Here is a 16013-nt window from a genome sequence, read left to right as displayed (position 1 = left end):
CTGGTCTACAAAGTGAGTTCCAGGACAGCCAGGGATGTTACACAGAGAAACCTTGTCTCAAAAAACAAAACAAAACAAAAAAAGCAAGTTTCCATGAGGAAAAAAAAAAATTTGACAAAGCCAGGAGGTGGTGGCATACACCTTTAATCCCAGCACTCGGGAGACAGAGGCAGAGGCAGATGGATCTCTGTGAGTTTGAGGCCAGCCTGGTCTACAAAGTGAGTTGCAATACAGCCAGGGCTACACAGAGAAACTCTGTCTGAAAAAACAAACACAAACAAATCAATAATAAAGGCAAGTTTGGGGGCTGGAGAGATGGCTCAGGGGTTAAGAGCACTGACTGCTCTTCCAAAGGTCCTAAGTTCAATTCCCAGCACCCAAATGGTGGCTCACAGCCATCTATAATGATGCCCTCTTCTGGCCTGCAGGGACACATGCAGGCAGAACACTGTATACCTATAAACGAATAAGAATAAAAATAAATAAATAAATAAATAAAGGCAAGTTTCCAGTCATAGGTGGTGATGTGCACCCTTGATCCCAGCTACTCAGAACAGTGAGGCAGGAGGATCTGTGAGTATGCAACTTTGGGATCAGTGTAGGCAACATACAGTCTCCATCTCTTGACAAAAAAAAAAAAAAAAAACAACAACAGCAAAAAACAACAGCAAAGAGCTGCCAACAAGCATGAGGACCTGTATCTGAATGCCCAGAACCCAAGCACGATGTTATGTGTTAGGGAGGTGGGGACGTGGGGGGGGGGTCCCTGGTGCTCACTGGCCAGCCAGTCTAGCTGAATCATCCAGCTCCAGTCTCAGTGAGACCTTGTCTCCAAAAATAAGGTAGATAGTGACTGAAAGAGAAACCCAGCATTGCCTGCCAAGCGGTGGTGGCACACGCCATTAATCTCAGCACTCAGGAGGCAGAGGCAGGTAGACCTCCAAGTTCAAGGCCATCCTGGTCTATAGATCGAGTTCCAGGACATCTAGGGCTATACAGAGAAACCCTGTATTGAAAAACCAAAAAGAAAGAAAGAAAGAACACATCCTCTTTCCTCCACATGTACCCACACCATATGTACACATACACAAACATGTAGACACACACACACACCAAATAAAGAAGCCAGCAACAAAACCCCCATAATTCTGTTTTCTCTGCTGGAGTACACCATAAAAGAGCCCCCTAGCTCGTCCCAAAGTGTCTAGCTTTCTAAACCTACAGCTCCCCTCTTACTCAGCTAAAGTTAACACCAGTTCCCGAGGAGGCACTCAAGGCTCAGGGAGGTTCCCTGACACACAGTGGCACCTGGTCCAGCTGGAGGCTCTTGGTCTGTCCTACAGCTCAGGGTGGACATGAGGGTGCTGGATCACACTGCCAAGCCACCCAGGTCCCTTGGCAAATGCAGTTATGCAAAGCGCTGGCCAGGTATTTTAGACTTGAGGACAAATCTTAGACAAATGTGAACAGTCACCTAAGGTCACAAAGCTCATATGTGACTGAGCTTAGCCCAAAAGGAACCACTGGTGTCCCCCATCCCACTCCCCACCCCCCCCACCCCAACCCCAGTTCTGAAGATCAAACCCAACTCCTAGAAGGTGTTAGACAACCGCTCTACCGCTGAGCTACACCTCCATCCTTGCTAGGGGTCATGAGCCAAGTCCAGTCTCCTCCTTGTTCTGGAGGCTACAATGTCCACACCCTGGAAGGGACTCTGGGTCAGGAGACTGGGTCCTCTCACTTATCCACAGCCTGGAAGGATATTGGTAGAGGTGGTATCCAGCATCTCCCAAAGCTCAAGTACCTCAGGGCACCACGGGGTCACCTCATACCGGACCTACATGGTGACACAGAGCTCTGGGGAGCAAACCTTTGTTGTTAATCTCAACCGAGCTGAGGAATTTCGGGTCCTCCCCCTGGGGCTCCAGGTCGTTCCCTTGGAGAGTGGAACCCCCACAGGAGGATCCACGGAGCTTGGGTTCCTCCCTGGGCGACCATCCCTCTGCCCTCCTTAGTCCCGGTTCTAATATGGTGGATGGATGGACTTGCCCCACCAACCTGGTCTGCTCTTTCCTGGTCCAGCCACCAAGAGGAGCATCGTCTTGGATGGAGAACGTGGCTCCTTTTCCAGGGGGCGAGACAAGGACTGTTCATGTGCTCCTGTGACTCCAGTTTCCTCCACGACCCCAACCAACCGGCAGAAATCTTCCCTAAAATACACCTTAGATGGTAAGGATGTAACTACAAAAAGCCTTCGCGCATCTGCACACCCCGACCGGAGAATGGACCCTTGGTCCGCACTTCCTGCAGCCGGTCCTCCAGTTCCTCGGGGTCCCTCAGCCTCCCACCCCTGGTCTCCCCTTCTGGCCCAGACAGTTCCGCTAGCCGCGGGGTTCTGACCTAGGCTCAGGTTTCCACTCACCGCGCGATGGAGGTGCTCCTGCCAGGGTCACAGTCTCTATTTTAACAATGAATCAAAACGCTGCCCGGGAGGTGCGCGTAAGACCACGCCCCTGCCGCGCTCCAATAGGCTCGCCCTCAGAGCCTCATTTGCATAATCAGCTTGCGATTGGACCCAGCGAGGACTAGGGGCGGGGCAGAGGCGGGCGGTGCCCAGGCGCCTTGGAGCGCGGGATGCACAGCACGTTCCGCCTGGGCTACCCGCAGCCTGGTCCAGCCCTGTCCCCATGGGGCCTGAGTGCTGAAGCTGGCCCAGTGGCCTCTGGTCTCTTTCCCGTTGGTTCGTTCTGGCTAAGGTCTTCAAAAGACACTAATGCATACGTGGGAAGTACAAAGTGTGTCTAGCCCGGTGTGGTGGCACATACTTGTCATCTAGCGCTTGAAAATCTGAAGCAGGAGAATGGATTGCTCACAATTCGATCGGCCTGGCTGCAAGAGTGAGACACTCCCAGAAAGCAAAACCAAAAGGCTGGTGACGTACATCTGTAAGTGCAGCAATTGGGAGGGAGGTGGGGACAGTAGAAGCAGTGATCTGGAAGTGAAGGCAAGAAGATTAGGAGGTTGACCGGGTGGTGGTGGCGCACCCCTTTAATCCCAGCACTCAAAGGACAGAGGCAGGCATATCTCTGTGAGTTCCAGGCCAGCTGGTCTACAGAGTAAGTTCAAGGACAGGCAGGGCTACACAGAGAAACCCTGTCTAAAAAACAAAAAAAAAAAAAAAAAAAAAGAAAAGAAAAAAGAAAAGAAAAGATAAGGAGGTTAAGGCCAGATTTGGCTACAGAATCAGTTCCAGGCCTACGAGACATGAGACCCTGTCAAACAAAAGCAAAAAACAGAAACCAACCAACCAAATAAATTGTTCAGGCAGAACAGTTCCAGACAACTAGTAAATATGAATGGAACACAGTACCAACATCACATCACTCCGGATACTGCAGTCAGTATCCAGGCTGCTCAGGGACCACAGAGCATCCAAGCTCAGGGATCTCCACCTCCATTTGAACACAAACCTGGGCTCACCCACAAAATGTACAGCACCACCCCAACTCTTCAAGTTAAGCTCTATTGTGCACCGGTTCCACACCAGCTCCTAAGCCAGGCCTTTACACACATCAACAAAGATCAGAGATGTCAACTGACTTGCCAGGGTCGCAGAGTTAATAAAGGGCAGAATCAGGACCAATGTCTTGGGATGTCTGACTCCACAGGCCACAGGAAAGCGTCCCCATTTGCTAATTCTCTCTTTGACCTGTATCCGGTGAAGAGCTCAGAAAAGAAAGCATGGATAAAATATGGCCTCTTCCCATGTGAGGGCAGAAACGAGGCCCCGAACAAGCCATCCTGGCCCAGCATTCATCTGGCTGACAAGCTGGCTTCCTCCATGGCCCGGCTAGCTGTAAGTAAGACAGGGGCTAGGGAGTCCTGGGTTCAGGGTCAGCCTCTAGAACTTCTTGGCTGGGTCATCTTGAGACAGTTTCTTGACCTCTCTGAGCCTGGGGTAGAATGGATATTTCATCTGAGTTGGAACTGAGCATGACCCCAGCCTTCTGCCCCTACCAGGCAATTCAACCTAGAGTCGACTGAGGGTGGCCCGCCTGACAACCCAGTTTGTGAATTATTTATGAAGCCCTTTGTCAGTCATGTGTGCTGAGAGTTCATCACAGAACAAGAGACCCGCGTGCTGCTTTTGTGTGTTTGTATGGTGGAGGAAAACAGATCCAGGTGAGAGAGAAATAAGTAAGCATGGCTGAGTTGGCAGGTGCTTAGGAGAAAAGGGAGCAGAGCAGAGTGGCATGTGGGGGCTGGGCAGTGTGTTTCCAAGCAGGTCATCAGGGAGGTCTTAGAGACGTGGCTCCTGCATCTAAGCAAAGACCCAGGAGTGAGCCTGTGGGTCTGGATGGGTCACAGGCTGAAGGATGGCCGGACCTAGGGTAGAAAGCAGGAGAGGGGGGACCAGCTGGGCACCGTGAGTGAGTACTCACCTTAGCTTTGGAATGTTTGCCCAAGAGGATGACAGAAGGCCGGGAGCAAAGGGAACTATGGGAAGAGGCTCCTCTTGTAGGGGTGGGTGAGGAGGATGGCGGAGCCCAGAGAGCTCTTAGCAGTCCAGGAGATGAAGCCACCCCCTCACCCCCACATGGCCATGTTTGTGCTCTCCCAGGCTGCCTGGGACCCAGGAACCACACAGCCCTCCTGGTCCTCATCTTAAGAGAGTTTCAGGACAGTCAGGGCTGCAGAGAAACCCTGTCTTGAGAAAACATAAAATAATGATAATAATAATAATAATAGTAATAATAATTTAAAAGATGGCAAGCATTTGTTTCAGAGGATAGTCTTGTGCAACCATTGGTTCTTTCCTTCCACTGGTATGTTGGTTCTGGGGATCAAACTCAGGTTTTCAGGCTGAAGTCTGATGTGGTGGTTAGTTTTCATTATCATTTTTCACACTCTGCAATCATGTGTAAAGTCTCAGTGAAGAGCTGCCTAGGTCGGGAGGGCCTGTGAACATGTCTGTGGGGGGCCTGTGGACATGTTTGTGGGGGGTCGTCTTGATCACTGTTGCGGTGGAAAGACTCCCGCACTGTGGGCAGCACCATTCCCTAGACAGTGGATCCTGAACTGCAGAAATGCAGGGAGGGAGCCGAGCACAAATAGCATCAATGTATTTATTCTCTCTGCTCTTGTCTGGGTGTGATGTGATTGGCTGCTTCCAGTCCCTGCCTTGACTTCCCTGCAATGGACTGTAATCTGGAATTGTGCGCTAAAATAAACCCTTTCTCCTGTAAGTTGCTTTTTGTCAGGCTTTTTGTTTGTTTAATTTTTTTAAGCCTCTGTAAAGATTTATTTATTTATTATGTATACAGAAGAGGGCACCAGATCTCATTACATATGGTTGTGAGCCACCATGTGGTTGCTGGGAATTGAACTCAGGACCTCTGGAAGAGCAGTCGGTGCTCTTAACCTCTGAGCCATCTCTCCAGCCCATCTTTTTTTTTTTTTTAAATGATTTATTCTTATTATGTGCACTGGTGTTTATCTGCATATATGTCTGTGTGAAGGTGTCAGATCTCCTGGAACTGGAGTTACAGGTAGTTATGAGCTGCCAAGTGGGTGCTGGGAATTGAACCCAGGTCCTCTGAAGAGCAGCCAGTGCTCTTAACTGCTAAGTCATCTCTGCAGCCCCTGGTCAGGATGTTTTATCACAGCAACAAATGAAACTAAGACAAACATCTACCTATGTTGTCACTTCACTGGCCTCTGCTCCACACCTGACTGAGACCCCCTTAGAGATCTGGAGAGTGCCACGACTCCTGCTCTAGCCCAGAACCTGTTTCTTCACTTGGCAAGGGCAAGGAGCACCCAGTCCTTTCTCCCGTGGGCAATGGAGGGTGAGCAAGGTAGAGGAGGGCTATCAGGCAGAGCAGAGCAGGATGGATGACCTTTACTGGGGTCATCAAAGCTGGCTGCAGCCAGGGCTGACCTGGGATGACGGCACATAGCCAGGCTTGTTTTCACCTGTTTACTTGCCTAGGAAAACACAGAGTTAAAATTAGTAAGCATTGGTTTCAGCTCACAGTTCAAGGGGATACATTCCAAAGCATGGTGGCAAAATCAGACTGTGGTGGTGGAAGGTTGCTTACATCTGGGGAAACGCAGGTGTTGTGTAGCATGAGTTCTAATTGGTCTTAAGAATAAAAACCTGGAGTCAGATATCGGGGTAAATGCTGAAAGATCAGATAGACCAAAGAGCAAGACACAGCCACTTCTTTCCTGGCCAACTCCTCAGTCTGAAGTGGAGGGAGAGCTCCTGTCTCTGCCTGCCTTATATTCCTCTCTCCGCCCAGCCATGTCACTTCCTGTTCCTCCTCCCTAGTGCTGGGATTAAAGGTGTGTGCCACGATGGTCTGGCCTCTGTGGTTAACTAGTGGCTAGCTCCACACTCTGATCTCCAGACAAGCTTTATTTGTTCAAGCACAAACGAAGTATCACCACAGTGTTGCTATGGAGTCAAGGTGGCTTTCAACACTGTGACTAAAGCCACTCTAAGCTCGAGGCCTCTTCTGTGCCGTCTCTGAAATGGTGAATCACAGCAGATCTTCACTGACTTGTGATGGCTCAAATCCCACTCCTCCCAGGAAGGCCTCTGCCACCCCAACCTGGAGCAAGAGCTCTCAGCTGAGATCCTGGAGGTGAGGCCCCAAACCCTGGCCTTTGTCTCTTCGGGTACGGCCAGCCAGCTTGGTGGGCTTGGTCCCTGCCGTTGATGTTAGAGTTACCATCTCTCCTCGGTTCCCTCCTGGGAGTCCCCACCACGTGCTCATGGCACTTGAGCTGCCTTGCTCACCATTATCTGCAGTGGCCTGAAAATGCTTGGAGAGGGAAGGCCTGGAGGAAGCCTCCGGCCTCTCCCTGGTTTGTCCAGATCTGCCTGCACACACCCTCACTGCCACCAGGGGGCCTCTCTAAAACAAAGCCCTGACCCTGACTCCATTGGGCCTGGGCGAGACTTCCTTCCTCTCCCGACCAACCAACCATCCATTGCTCTCCAGAGACCTTGAATCACACACCACCTTCTCCTGTCACCCAACTCAGGAAGAGCCTCTGTAGTCACATCAAGGGGCGTTTCTGATCAGAAGCCTTGTCAAATGCCCTTGTCCTGTTCTGGAGTGCCTGGGCCGGCTGCCTTCCCTGGACAGGGCCAGCTGGGAGCCATTAGCTCTGGGCCACTGAGGGCCTCTCTACAGCTCTTCCTGGGGAAGAGCCTGCTAGCTGCATCCCAATCCTCCTTCCCTCTGTTCGCAGATCAACCCCTAGTTGTCTGGGCGAATGCCTTCCCAGAACAGCCAGGGTTGAAGCTTCATCTCAGCAGGGAGTATACCCTTTGCCTTCTATGGCTAACAGAACACAGCCAGTGTGTAGATTTTTTAAAGGGTGATTATGTCCTTCGCCATCCCTTCCTCTTCTCTGAGAGCTGAAAGGCAGGTTTGATGGCTATAGCTCAGTAGGCTGTGAGGCAAAGTTGTCCAAAAAAAAAAAAAAAAAAGGCATAAAAGAAGATCTGAAAGCCTGCTGCCACCGCAGCGTCTAGCCTTCCCAGCTCCAGGCTGGTAACCTTGTCAGCCTGAGAGCCCTAACTACACCACCTAGTTGTGAACTTTTGAGGAACGCAGCTGGTGCGGAGGAGAACGTGGGGTCTCCTGCGTAGGGCTCTTGAGCTGCTGGGACTGCACACGTGCACACATGTCCTAGTGACTTTATCTCTCCTTTTGTTTTTTGTGTCTCGTTTTTGCGTGTCTGTTCGTTTTGAGGCTGGCTCTCTGTAGCCCTGTCTGGACGAGAGCTTACAGCAAAGCAATCCATATTAAAGGAGTATGTCACCATGCTCAATTCACCTCACTGCTGTTGATGAAGTCCCTACAGACCAAACCCTGCCCAGGATGGAGACACGGGGAAGGAGTCCAAGCTAAGAGAGAAGAGAGACAGAAAGGAGAGAGAATATGTAGGGGAACACCTGTATAAATGGGTATATCCTGGGAGGAGACACACGTTTTCCAGGGGTTTGTGTGTGTATAGGAGGTATATCCTGGGAGGAGACACACGTTTTCCAGATGTGTGTGTGTGTATGTGTAGGGGGTGTCCTGTGTATTCGGGTGTATCCTGAGAGGAGACACAAGTTTTCCAGGAGGTTTTGACTCTACCCCCCTGATCTGATGACTGGCCAAACTTCGGACTCAATTTCCTTGGTCAGCTAGAAAAACCAATGGCACATAGGAAAAGAAATGTAAGGCATTTCACTTCTTGTGAATTGCCAATGTACACTGGAAATGACTTCACATCACCAGAGAAAGGGGTTGGAGGCAGACGAGATGGGGACATGCTGTGAGCCATGAGGTGTGACCCTGGAGTACAGAACATCCTATACTATTCACACTCCAGCCTCAGGGGGGGGCCTGAAGGAGGTTCACACGGTAGGGTATCACTGCTTGAGGCTCATGTGGGGACCAAATCCCCACGTCTCCTGGCTTGCTGTCCTGCTCAGTGGTCTAGAGGGTGAGGCCCAGGCCTACCTGAGACAGCTAAACAGGCAGAGGTACCACTCCCAAAGCAGAGAGGGCACGGAAGGAGGGAAGGGGCCGAGGCCAGGCAAGCCAGCCCCAGGGAAGGTCCTGAGCTAAGCTTCCCACCCCTGAATGGGACCTTCTGACTCCAGCCCTGTCTTCAGATACTACCTGACAGCCGGTCCAAGATGGCATAAACTCCCTACGGAGCTGAAGATGACCATGAATTGAGTCTCCTGCCTCAGTCTCCTTGATGCTTCATTAATTACCATATACCACCACAGCTGGCCACAGCTCTGGATTCCATAGGGACATGCTGGTCTCCAGCTATAACTGGGGACCCAGATATGACATGACCTTACAATATCCTCAAAAAAACTTAGAGGTGGAAGACGGACCCCTGACCATTCCCACCACCCCAGAAGTCAACTTTGGAGCATGGCATCAAAGCCAGGACAAATCACAAGCATACACGGGAGGAGTTTCAAAGACTGTTGAGTCCCAGGTGGATGTACATGTGTGAAGAAACCCCGACACCACTCTGCAGGCTCCTGGGGCCAGGGTTCTAGGAAGCCCATTCCTTCCTGGCTCAAAGCCCAGGGTGGTCCCAAACAAGATGGCCCCAGGCTGGAGAAGTCCTGTTTCCAGGCTTAGGCTGCAGTTACCCCTCGGCATAGCTGGGTGACAGCCAGGACTTTGGCTGGGGAGCCACAGGCTTCTTCTCAAGGGCTCACTCCCCGCTGTGCCTGGCTTTTCCAGTCATCCGGCGGCGGCGCTGAGTCTTGCTGGTACGTGTGGCACTGGGTGGTTTCTTGGTGGAGTCCTGGGCCCGCCGAGGGTGTTTCCTCTTCACCTTCTTCCGACTGTGTGCATGCAGTGTGGCTGTGAGGGAGGAGATGCTACGGGGAAAATGGAGGCGGGTGAGGCCAGGGCTTGGCTTCCCCTTGAGACTCAGGCAAGGGTGAGAGGCTGGGGAGTGATCACTCGACTCACGGGTGAGAAGCTGGGACAAGCTCCAAACACACTGCAAACTCTGCCTGGTCTGGCTCCACAGAGCCTGACGTTCCCCACCCCCACCCCCCAAACCTCCAGGCTAGGGCAGCTCCACATGCCTCGCCACTACTGCCAGACAGGAATGGGACCCAGCAACTACAAGCCAGAGCTCACCGCTGAGATAGCAGGGGATCTTTGGACTTTCTGGGCAAGGCTTTTGTTGGCTTCTCCATGGATGACACCTCCTCCTGGGACCCATCCAGGTCCCCTTGCTAGAGAAACAAAGGACAGGGACTGTTAAAGGGTGTGGATAGTCACGATGAGCAGTCCTACCTTTAGCACAGAAGTCTGACCTGGAAGGCTTGAGGAGGGCTCAGAGAAGGCTCTGTGAAGAATACACTGTGTATGTCTGTCCTGTTCAGCCTTAATTGTCAACTGAACATACCCTAGAGTCATCTGAGACATGCCCCAATTGAGAAACTGCCTAGATCAAGTTGGTCTATGGGCAAGACCAAGCCCACCCTGGGTGGCATCATTCCTTAGGCATGGAGTCCTGGGCTGTATAAAAAAGCTAGTTAAGGGGCTGGAGAGATGGCTCAGGGGTTAAGAGCACTGGCTGCTCTTCCAAAGGTCCTGAGTTCAATTCCCAGCAACCACATGATGGCTCATAACCATCTATAGTGAGATCTGGCACCCTCTTCTGGCCTGCAGGGATATGTGCAGGCAGAACGCTGTATACATAATAAATAAACCTTTAAAAAAAAAAGCTAGTTAAGCATGAAGTAGTGAGCGAGTCATTCACCAAGAGCGACATCAGCAAAATGGCAAGACACAGTGTCAGGCCTTAAGGAAGGACGAGCTTAAAGCAGCTAAGTGGGGTCAGTCTGGCCGTGGCTCTCCAGGACGTAGACACTGCAGCACGGAGCAGGAACCCAGGAACCAGGAACCCCGTTGAGACAGGAGCCCAGGCTGGCCTTGAACTAATGACCCTCCTGCCTTCACCCCGTCGTGTGTGCCCGTGCCTGGAAACGTGTGGGACTTTGTTCTGCTGTTTGTGATGTTGGGGACTGGCCCTAGGGTCTCACATTCTGGGCAGGCTGTATCCTCAGCCCAGAAATGCACTTTATACTCTAACTCTCTGGGCAGCTGGAGTTGACCAGCTGCAGAATGAAAAGAAAACATCTGGAAGGAAACACGGTGTCTGTGCTGAGCATAGATTAGTCTTTTTTTTTGTTTTTTTAATTGTTTTAGATTTTTACATCTATTTGATGTGTATGAACACACTGCTTGCATGTATATCTATACACCACGTGCATGCCTGGTGCTTGCAGAGGTCAGAAGTGTCAGATTCTCTGGAACTGGAATTATAGACAGTTGTGAGCCACCATGTGGGTGCTGGGAACTGAACCTGGGTCTTCTCTAAGAGCAGAAAGTGTTCTTAACTGCTGAGCCAGCTTTCCAGGACCCAGACTCACGTTATTCTTTGAACACTGCCCTGTAACAACAACTCAGACAGGACTTACAGGGAATTCAGATTTTGTTTTTGTATTATTTAGTGTGCGTGTGTTGGTGTGTGTGTGTGTGTGTGTGTGTGTGTGTGTGTGTGTGTGTGATGTGTACAGGAGGTCAGAGGATAAACTGTAGGAGCCAGCCCTCTCCTTCCATCATGTGGAGTTCCGAGCTCCTGGGACTGACCTCAGGCCGTGGAACTCAGGAGGTGGAAGCACCTTCACCCCCAAGCTCTCTCGCTGGCCTGGCATTCAGTTTTCTAAGTAACTAGGAAATGATTGAAAGGACAGGGGAGAACCTGCGTAGGTTCCATGTAAATATCACAGCGTTTCATTCAAAAGACTTGCACACTGCAGACCTGAAGGGAGCCTGCTATAGACATCCCTACACAAGCCACAGGCTCAGCTTCACGTGGAGCAGGGGCTTTGGTCCCTTACCAGGATGCTGTTGTTTTCAATTAGTGAACAAGTGACTGAGGATGCACAACCCACACTGCAAACTCACTGTCCCTGCACACACACGCCACAGTATGCTGCTTGTCACACAGGCTGGGGTCCATCGAAGTGGTCTGCTGAGCAATTACTACAGCTGGGCTCAGTACCAAGGGCCTCACCCCTGCATCCTCACGGTTACTGGCCCCCGTATCCAGGCAACACTCAACTGACTGATGGGCTGAGCCATACAAGAGAGCTGCCAGGGACACACTTCCAGGAGGAGACCCTCGACATAGGCAGGCACTGAGCAGCCCCCACAGACCAATCTACCGCTTCCTCCTCAGGGCTGTCCTGGGACCTACCTCAGGCGGGGGCAGACCTAGCAGCCGGGCCCCTGACAGGTCCAGGTCACTGATGGTGGTCACGGTAACTGTGTGATTGGGGTGGTCATACTGCACCGACTCGGTCTTTGCTGTCACCAGCCGCTCCAGCTCATCCGCCTCCTCTGCAAGGTGAGCACAGACTAGTTTTCAGCCCTGGCTCAGGCACCAGGCCGCAGCCTCCCTCCCAGCCCTCCAGGGACGGGGACTGGCACGCCGTGTGCTTTCTAGAGCCAGCCATTCTTTCCTTGCATCTCCCCTACCTCCCCATTGTTTCTGCATCTCCCCCTACCTCCCCATTGTTTCTGCATCTACACCCCTACCTCCCCATTGTTTCTGCATCTACACCCCCTACCACCCCATTGCTTCTGCATCTACACCCCTACCTCCCCATTGCTTCTGCATCTCCCCCTACCTCCCCATTGCTTCTGCATCCCCCCCTACCTCCCCATTGCTTCTGCATCCCCCCCTACCTCCCCATTGCTTCTGCATCCCCCCCTACCTCCCCATTGCTTCTGCATCCCCCCCTACCTCCCCATTGCTTCTACATCTACACCCCTACCTCCCCATTGTTTCTACATCTACACCCCTACCTCCCCATTGTTTCTGCATCTACACCCCTACCTCCCCATTGTTTCTGCATCCACAGAGTGGTCCAGAGTCCCACCCACAGGTAAGTGCTGGAAATGACTTATCCTCTTATCCCTTATGCTCGCAGCGTGTCCCTGCTTTGGAGAAACTGATTGACAGCAAGAGCTGTCCCATCCCCAGGCTCTCTGCTCAGCCTCAATGTACCGCATGGTTTGGGTCCACTTGCACTTAGACCATGCGTGGCCCCTACATCACCACCAAGATCTCTGCGGCTAACAAAAATCACCCTCCATCCGGCTTTCTCCCCATTCTACCTTATCACCACCAGGGGACACAGAAGCCCAGGCTCACTAGACGCTCTCCACACAAGACCTCGGTGGGGACTCACCTAGTGCCTCCTCTCTTTCTGCCAGCATCTTCAGGTATTCCTGGTGGCGCTGAAGTCAAACGGAAGGATGTGATGGTGTTAATGTTAACCTGACAGAATCTGGGATGCCTGGGAGATGGGCCTCTGGGCATACCTATGGGATGTTATCTTGAGGTGGGAAGACCCGCCCACTATGGGCGGTGCCATTCCCTGGCTGGGATCCTGGGCTATATTAGGTAGAGAAAGAGAGCTGAACAGCAGCCTGTCTTCATCACTCTGCTTCCTGATCTTGGATGTGATGGGACCAGCGGATTCAAGCTCCTGCCGCCTTGATCCGCCTGCCACAATGGACTGTGCCCTTGAGCTGAAAGCCAGAATAAACCCTTTCTCCCCTAAGCTGCTCTGTCAGGAACTTTTTTTTAAATCACGGTCACAGAAAAAGATACCAAACAGGAAGGCACACAGTGAGAATGGCCATTCAGTCCATCCCAGGCAACAGCCCCGTTCACTTCCATGGTGTGGGACCATGGTTCCTAGAGCAAACGCAAGAGGAGACTCATCCTTCACACACCCCCAGTGTCTACCTGTGCAAACAGCTCCAGCCATGCTCACACACCCTCCGCTCTGCCCCTCCCCTGGGAGTTGGCCCCGCACCCTCCTCCGCACCTCACCTCTTCCCGGAGCTTCTTCTGCTCCTGCTTCAGTCGGTGCTTTATCTCCTCGATGGCCGCCTTCTTCCGCTCCACCTTCCGTTTGTGGAAGCCTGTCAGGTACTCCCTGCAGGAAGGAAGCAGGGGAGAGTCAGGAGGAGCCATGAGGAGAGAAGGGCCAGGGTCTATCTCACCCACTAACCCATTCTAACTCTCCACGGCCTGTCCTTATTTGACAGATAAAGACACTGCGGGAGACTAGGGTGCTCATCCAAGCTCACAGAGAACATGGTTAGGAGGCATTCAATGACAAGAGTACCTTACAAGAAACACGTTGCTAGTCCTGGCTAGAGCATCACAGTGTATTTACATATAATCCTAGGTGGTATAACCTATCACACACCTACGCCGTAAGGGACAGTCTCACACGCTCCATCACTGACCACAACATCGTCATACAATGTGCGACAGAAGGCTGCTTTTTCCCAGGCTTCCTTCTCCAGGGCACCTACTTCACCTGTTTCTTCCCCCTTGGTGGGTACACATGAGGTGGTAGAGACGGAGCAAGTGGGGGCTGCTTCCATACTGGGAGGTGTCACCTCTAGTAGGGCTTTCCAAGAACGCCTGCACCCAGATCCCAAAACTCTTTTATTGAACCAACCAATACCCAGTCCTCAATGACATCTGACCCCTAAGCCCACCGGTGGGGTGGGACCTAGGGGTGCCGCCCACCTTCCTGACTCTTGCTTCCTCCTCCTATCTGATCCCTGCTCTGTTCCCGATTTTGCTGTTGTACTGGAGGGTTAAACCTAAACTAATTAGTTTACATTGCTTTGGGCACAGGGACTCTACAAATCGCCCAGACTTGGTCTTGAACTCTCTCTGTAGCCCTTGACTTTGCAATTCCCCTGCCTCAGCATCCCGAGTGGCTAAGACTACAGGTCTACACCACCAGGCCTGGCCATTGCAGGTCCCTTTGGTGCGCTGCATTAGAGCTTTCGCAGACTCACTACAGCGTCATTTATCCACGGTGACACCGAAGCGCCGGGTCCCAAGCTTGGCTGGGACACAGTATGATGAGTTAATGAATGAACATAAACCGCTCTCATCCCACTCGCTCGTTGTTCGTCGGGAGCCGGCGGTGTGCAGGGACCACGGACCAGGCTGCACAGCCCTGCGCACCCCAGAACCTGCGCGCGGAGAGCGGGCGACTCCATCCCACCAGGCGGGGAAAGCGGAGGTCTTCGGGCACGTCCAGGGGCGGGGCCGGAAGGACTCTTGCGTGAACGTGCGTGCCCTGGACCTGGCCAGGCCTCTCCCGGCAGCCCGACGGGAATCCGGTTCGACCCTGCCACTCACCGCCGCTTCTCTTCATCGAAGTTGAGGACGAGCCGGGGCCGCCGGTCATCGCCATCTCGCTTCTTCTTCTTCTTGTTGCGCCCCATACCAGGGAAGCTAGCTTCCGGTAGCGTGGCTGCCGCTAGCCTAAAACACTTCCGAGTGTAACAGTTCAGGTTTCCGGAAGAGCGCTCGTAGTGGCCTCGTTCCATAGTTCCGCCAACTTGTCTCCGCCTTTTAAAGGAGCCTCCCATCCTGTCTCGCACAGCTTTGCTTCAGGTCTTCTGACCGATTTTCCCAGAATGGCTTCAGTGAGAACTAGGCTCCCCGATTCCATCACCTAGCCTGGCCCTAACAGGTGCACAATATGGAGTTATTCATGAATGACTAAAAACTACTGATCCTAGACGGGAGGTAGTGGCGCATGCCTTTAATCCCAGCAGAGGTCCGCAGATCTCTGTGAGTTCGAGGTCAGCCAGATCTACAGAGAAACCCTGTCTCGAAAAAAAACAAAACCAAACAAATGAAACAAAACTGATCCTAATTGAATTCTGATATCAACTCTTCGGTGATTTCCATGAGCGAGGGAAACTACTTGGATTCAAATACTGGTACTCATCTACCAGCTGCGTGGCCGTGGAGCGACTGACTGCCTTTTTTGCTTTTTTAAGATTAAAACAACGAGGTGGTGGTGGCGCACATCTTCAACCCCAGCAATTGGCAGGCAGGGGCAGGCAGATGTCTATGAGTTCGAGGCCAGCCTGGTCTACATTATAAGTTCCAGGTCAGCCCGAGCAGAACTGCATAAAAGAAAGTCCCTGTCACAAAAAAAAAAAAAAAAAAAAAAAACTAAACAAACAAACAAATAAGATTTAAAAAGAAGAAGGAGGAGGAGGAGGAGGAGGAGGAGGAGGAGGAGGAGAAGAAGAAGAAGAAGAAGAAGAAGAAGAAGAAGAAGAAGAAGAAGAAGAAGAAAAAAAGAAGAAGAAAAACAACTGCCTGAGTGAATTTATATGTACCACATGAGTGGTGTGCTTGCAAGTCCAGAAGAGGGTATCAGATCCCCTGCACATAGAGTTACAGATGGTTGTGAGTTACCATGTGAGTGCTGGGAATCAAACCCAGGTCCTCTGCAAGAGAAGTAAGAGCTTAAGGTATTGAGCGAGCCATCTCACTGTCCCTACCCCCTGCCTTTTTCTTTGTGCCTCACTTACCTGTCTATAAAGTACAGA

The 16013-nt window shown here is 51.9% G+C and overlaps 2 protein-coding genes and 1 long non-coding RNA gene across 5 annotated transcripts in view; 1 reads left to right on the top strand and 2 right to left on the bottom strand.

The window, feature by feature from the left end:
- Triobp (TRIO and F-actin binding protein) overlaps positions 1-2504 on the bottom strand; it is a 66093-nt gene extending 63589 nt beyond the window's left edge. The window contains exons 1-2 of one of the 2 annotated variants that reach the window (XM_052748305.1): positions 2423-2504; positions 2059-2210 (exon numbers count right to left, since the gene is read on the bottom strand). The gene's annotated coding sequence lies outside the window, so the exon portion shown is untranslated. The remainder of the gene's footprint in view (positions 1-2058; positions 2211-2422) is intronic. The other variant, XM_052748306.1, reaches the window with a different exon arrangement.
- A 55-nt stretch (positions 2505-2559) lies between these two features.
- LOC128116749 (uncharacterized) lies at positions 2560-5294 on the top strand. The gene is made up of 3 exons (XR_008220586.1): positions 2560-2945; positions 3669-3856; positions 4021-5294. It is a non-coding gene; the product is annotated as an uncharacterized LOC128116749 (long non-coding RNA).
- Positions 5295-8998: 3704 nt separating this feature from the next.
- Positions 8999-14944, bottom strand: Nol12 (nucleolar protein 12). Of its 2 annotated transcripts, none has more exons than XM_052748301.1 (6): positions 14803-14944; positions 13465-13570; positions 12815-12863; positions 11818-11960; positions 9687-9784; positions 8999-9418 (listed from the first exon to the last, which is right to left on the bottom strand). In XM_052748301.1, the coding sequence occupies exons 1-6, from the start codon at positions 14886-14888 to the stop codon at positions 9250-9252; spliced, it is 651 nt and encodes a 216-aa protein (XP_052604261.1). In that variant the 5' UTR covers positions 14889-14944; the 3' UTR covers positions 8999-9249. The 2 variants fall into 2 exon arrangements, with proteins under 2 accessions (XP_052604261.1, XP_052604262.1); XM_052748302.1 differs by lacking the exon at positions 14803-14944 and adding an exon at positions 14401-14771.
- Between the last annotated feature and the right edge of the window lie 1069 nt (positions 14945-16013).

This window comes from Peromyscus californicus, unplaced genomic scaffold (genome assembly GCF_007827085.1).
Source record: "Peromyscus californicus insignis strain IS unplaced genomic scaffold, ASM782708v3 Scaffold_20__1_contigs__length_68692818, whole genome shotgun sequence".
Classification (NCBI taxonomy): Eukaryota; Metazoa; Chordata; class Mammalia; order Rodentia; family Cricetidae; genus Peromyscus; species Peromyscus californicus.
This window is presented reverse-complemented; position numbering and strand designations above follow the sequence as displayed.

What these genes read in the sequence shown, in the direction of transcription:
- Nol12 (XM_052748301.1), bottom strand. Translation starts at nt 14,888, where the DNA reads ATGGGGCGCAACAAGAAGAAGAAGAAGCGAGATGGCGATGACCGGCGG. An exon ending in AGAAAGAGAGGAGGCACTAG is followed by an intron (nt 11,961 to 12,814) that starts GTGAGTCCCCAC and finishes CTCACCTTGCAG; the next exon opens with AGGAGGCGGATGAGCTGGAG. An exon ending in GATCCCCTGCTATCTCAGCG is followed by an intron (nt 9,419 to 9,686) that starts GTGAGCTCTGGC and finishes TTTTCCCCGTAG; the next exon opens with CATCTCCTCCCTCACAGCCA.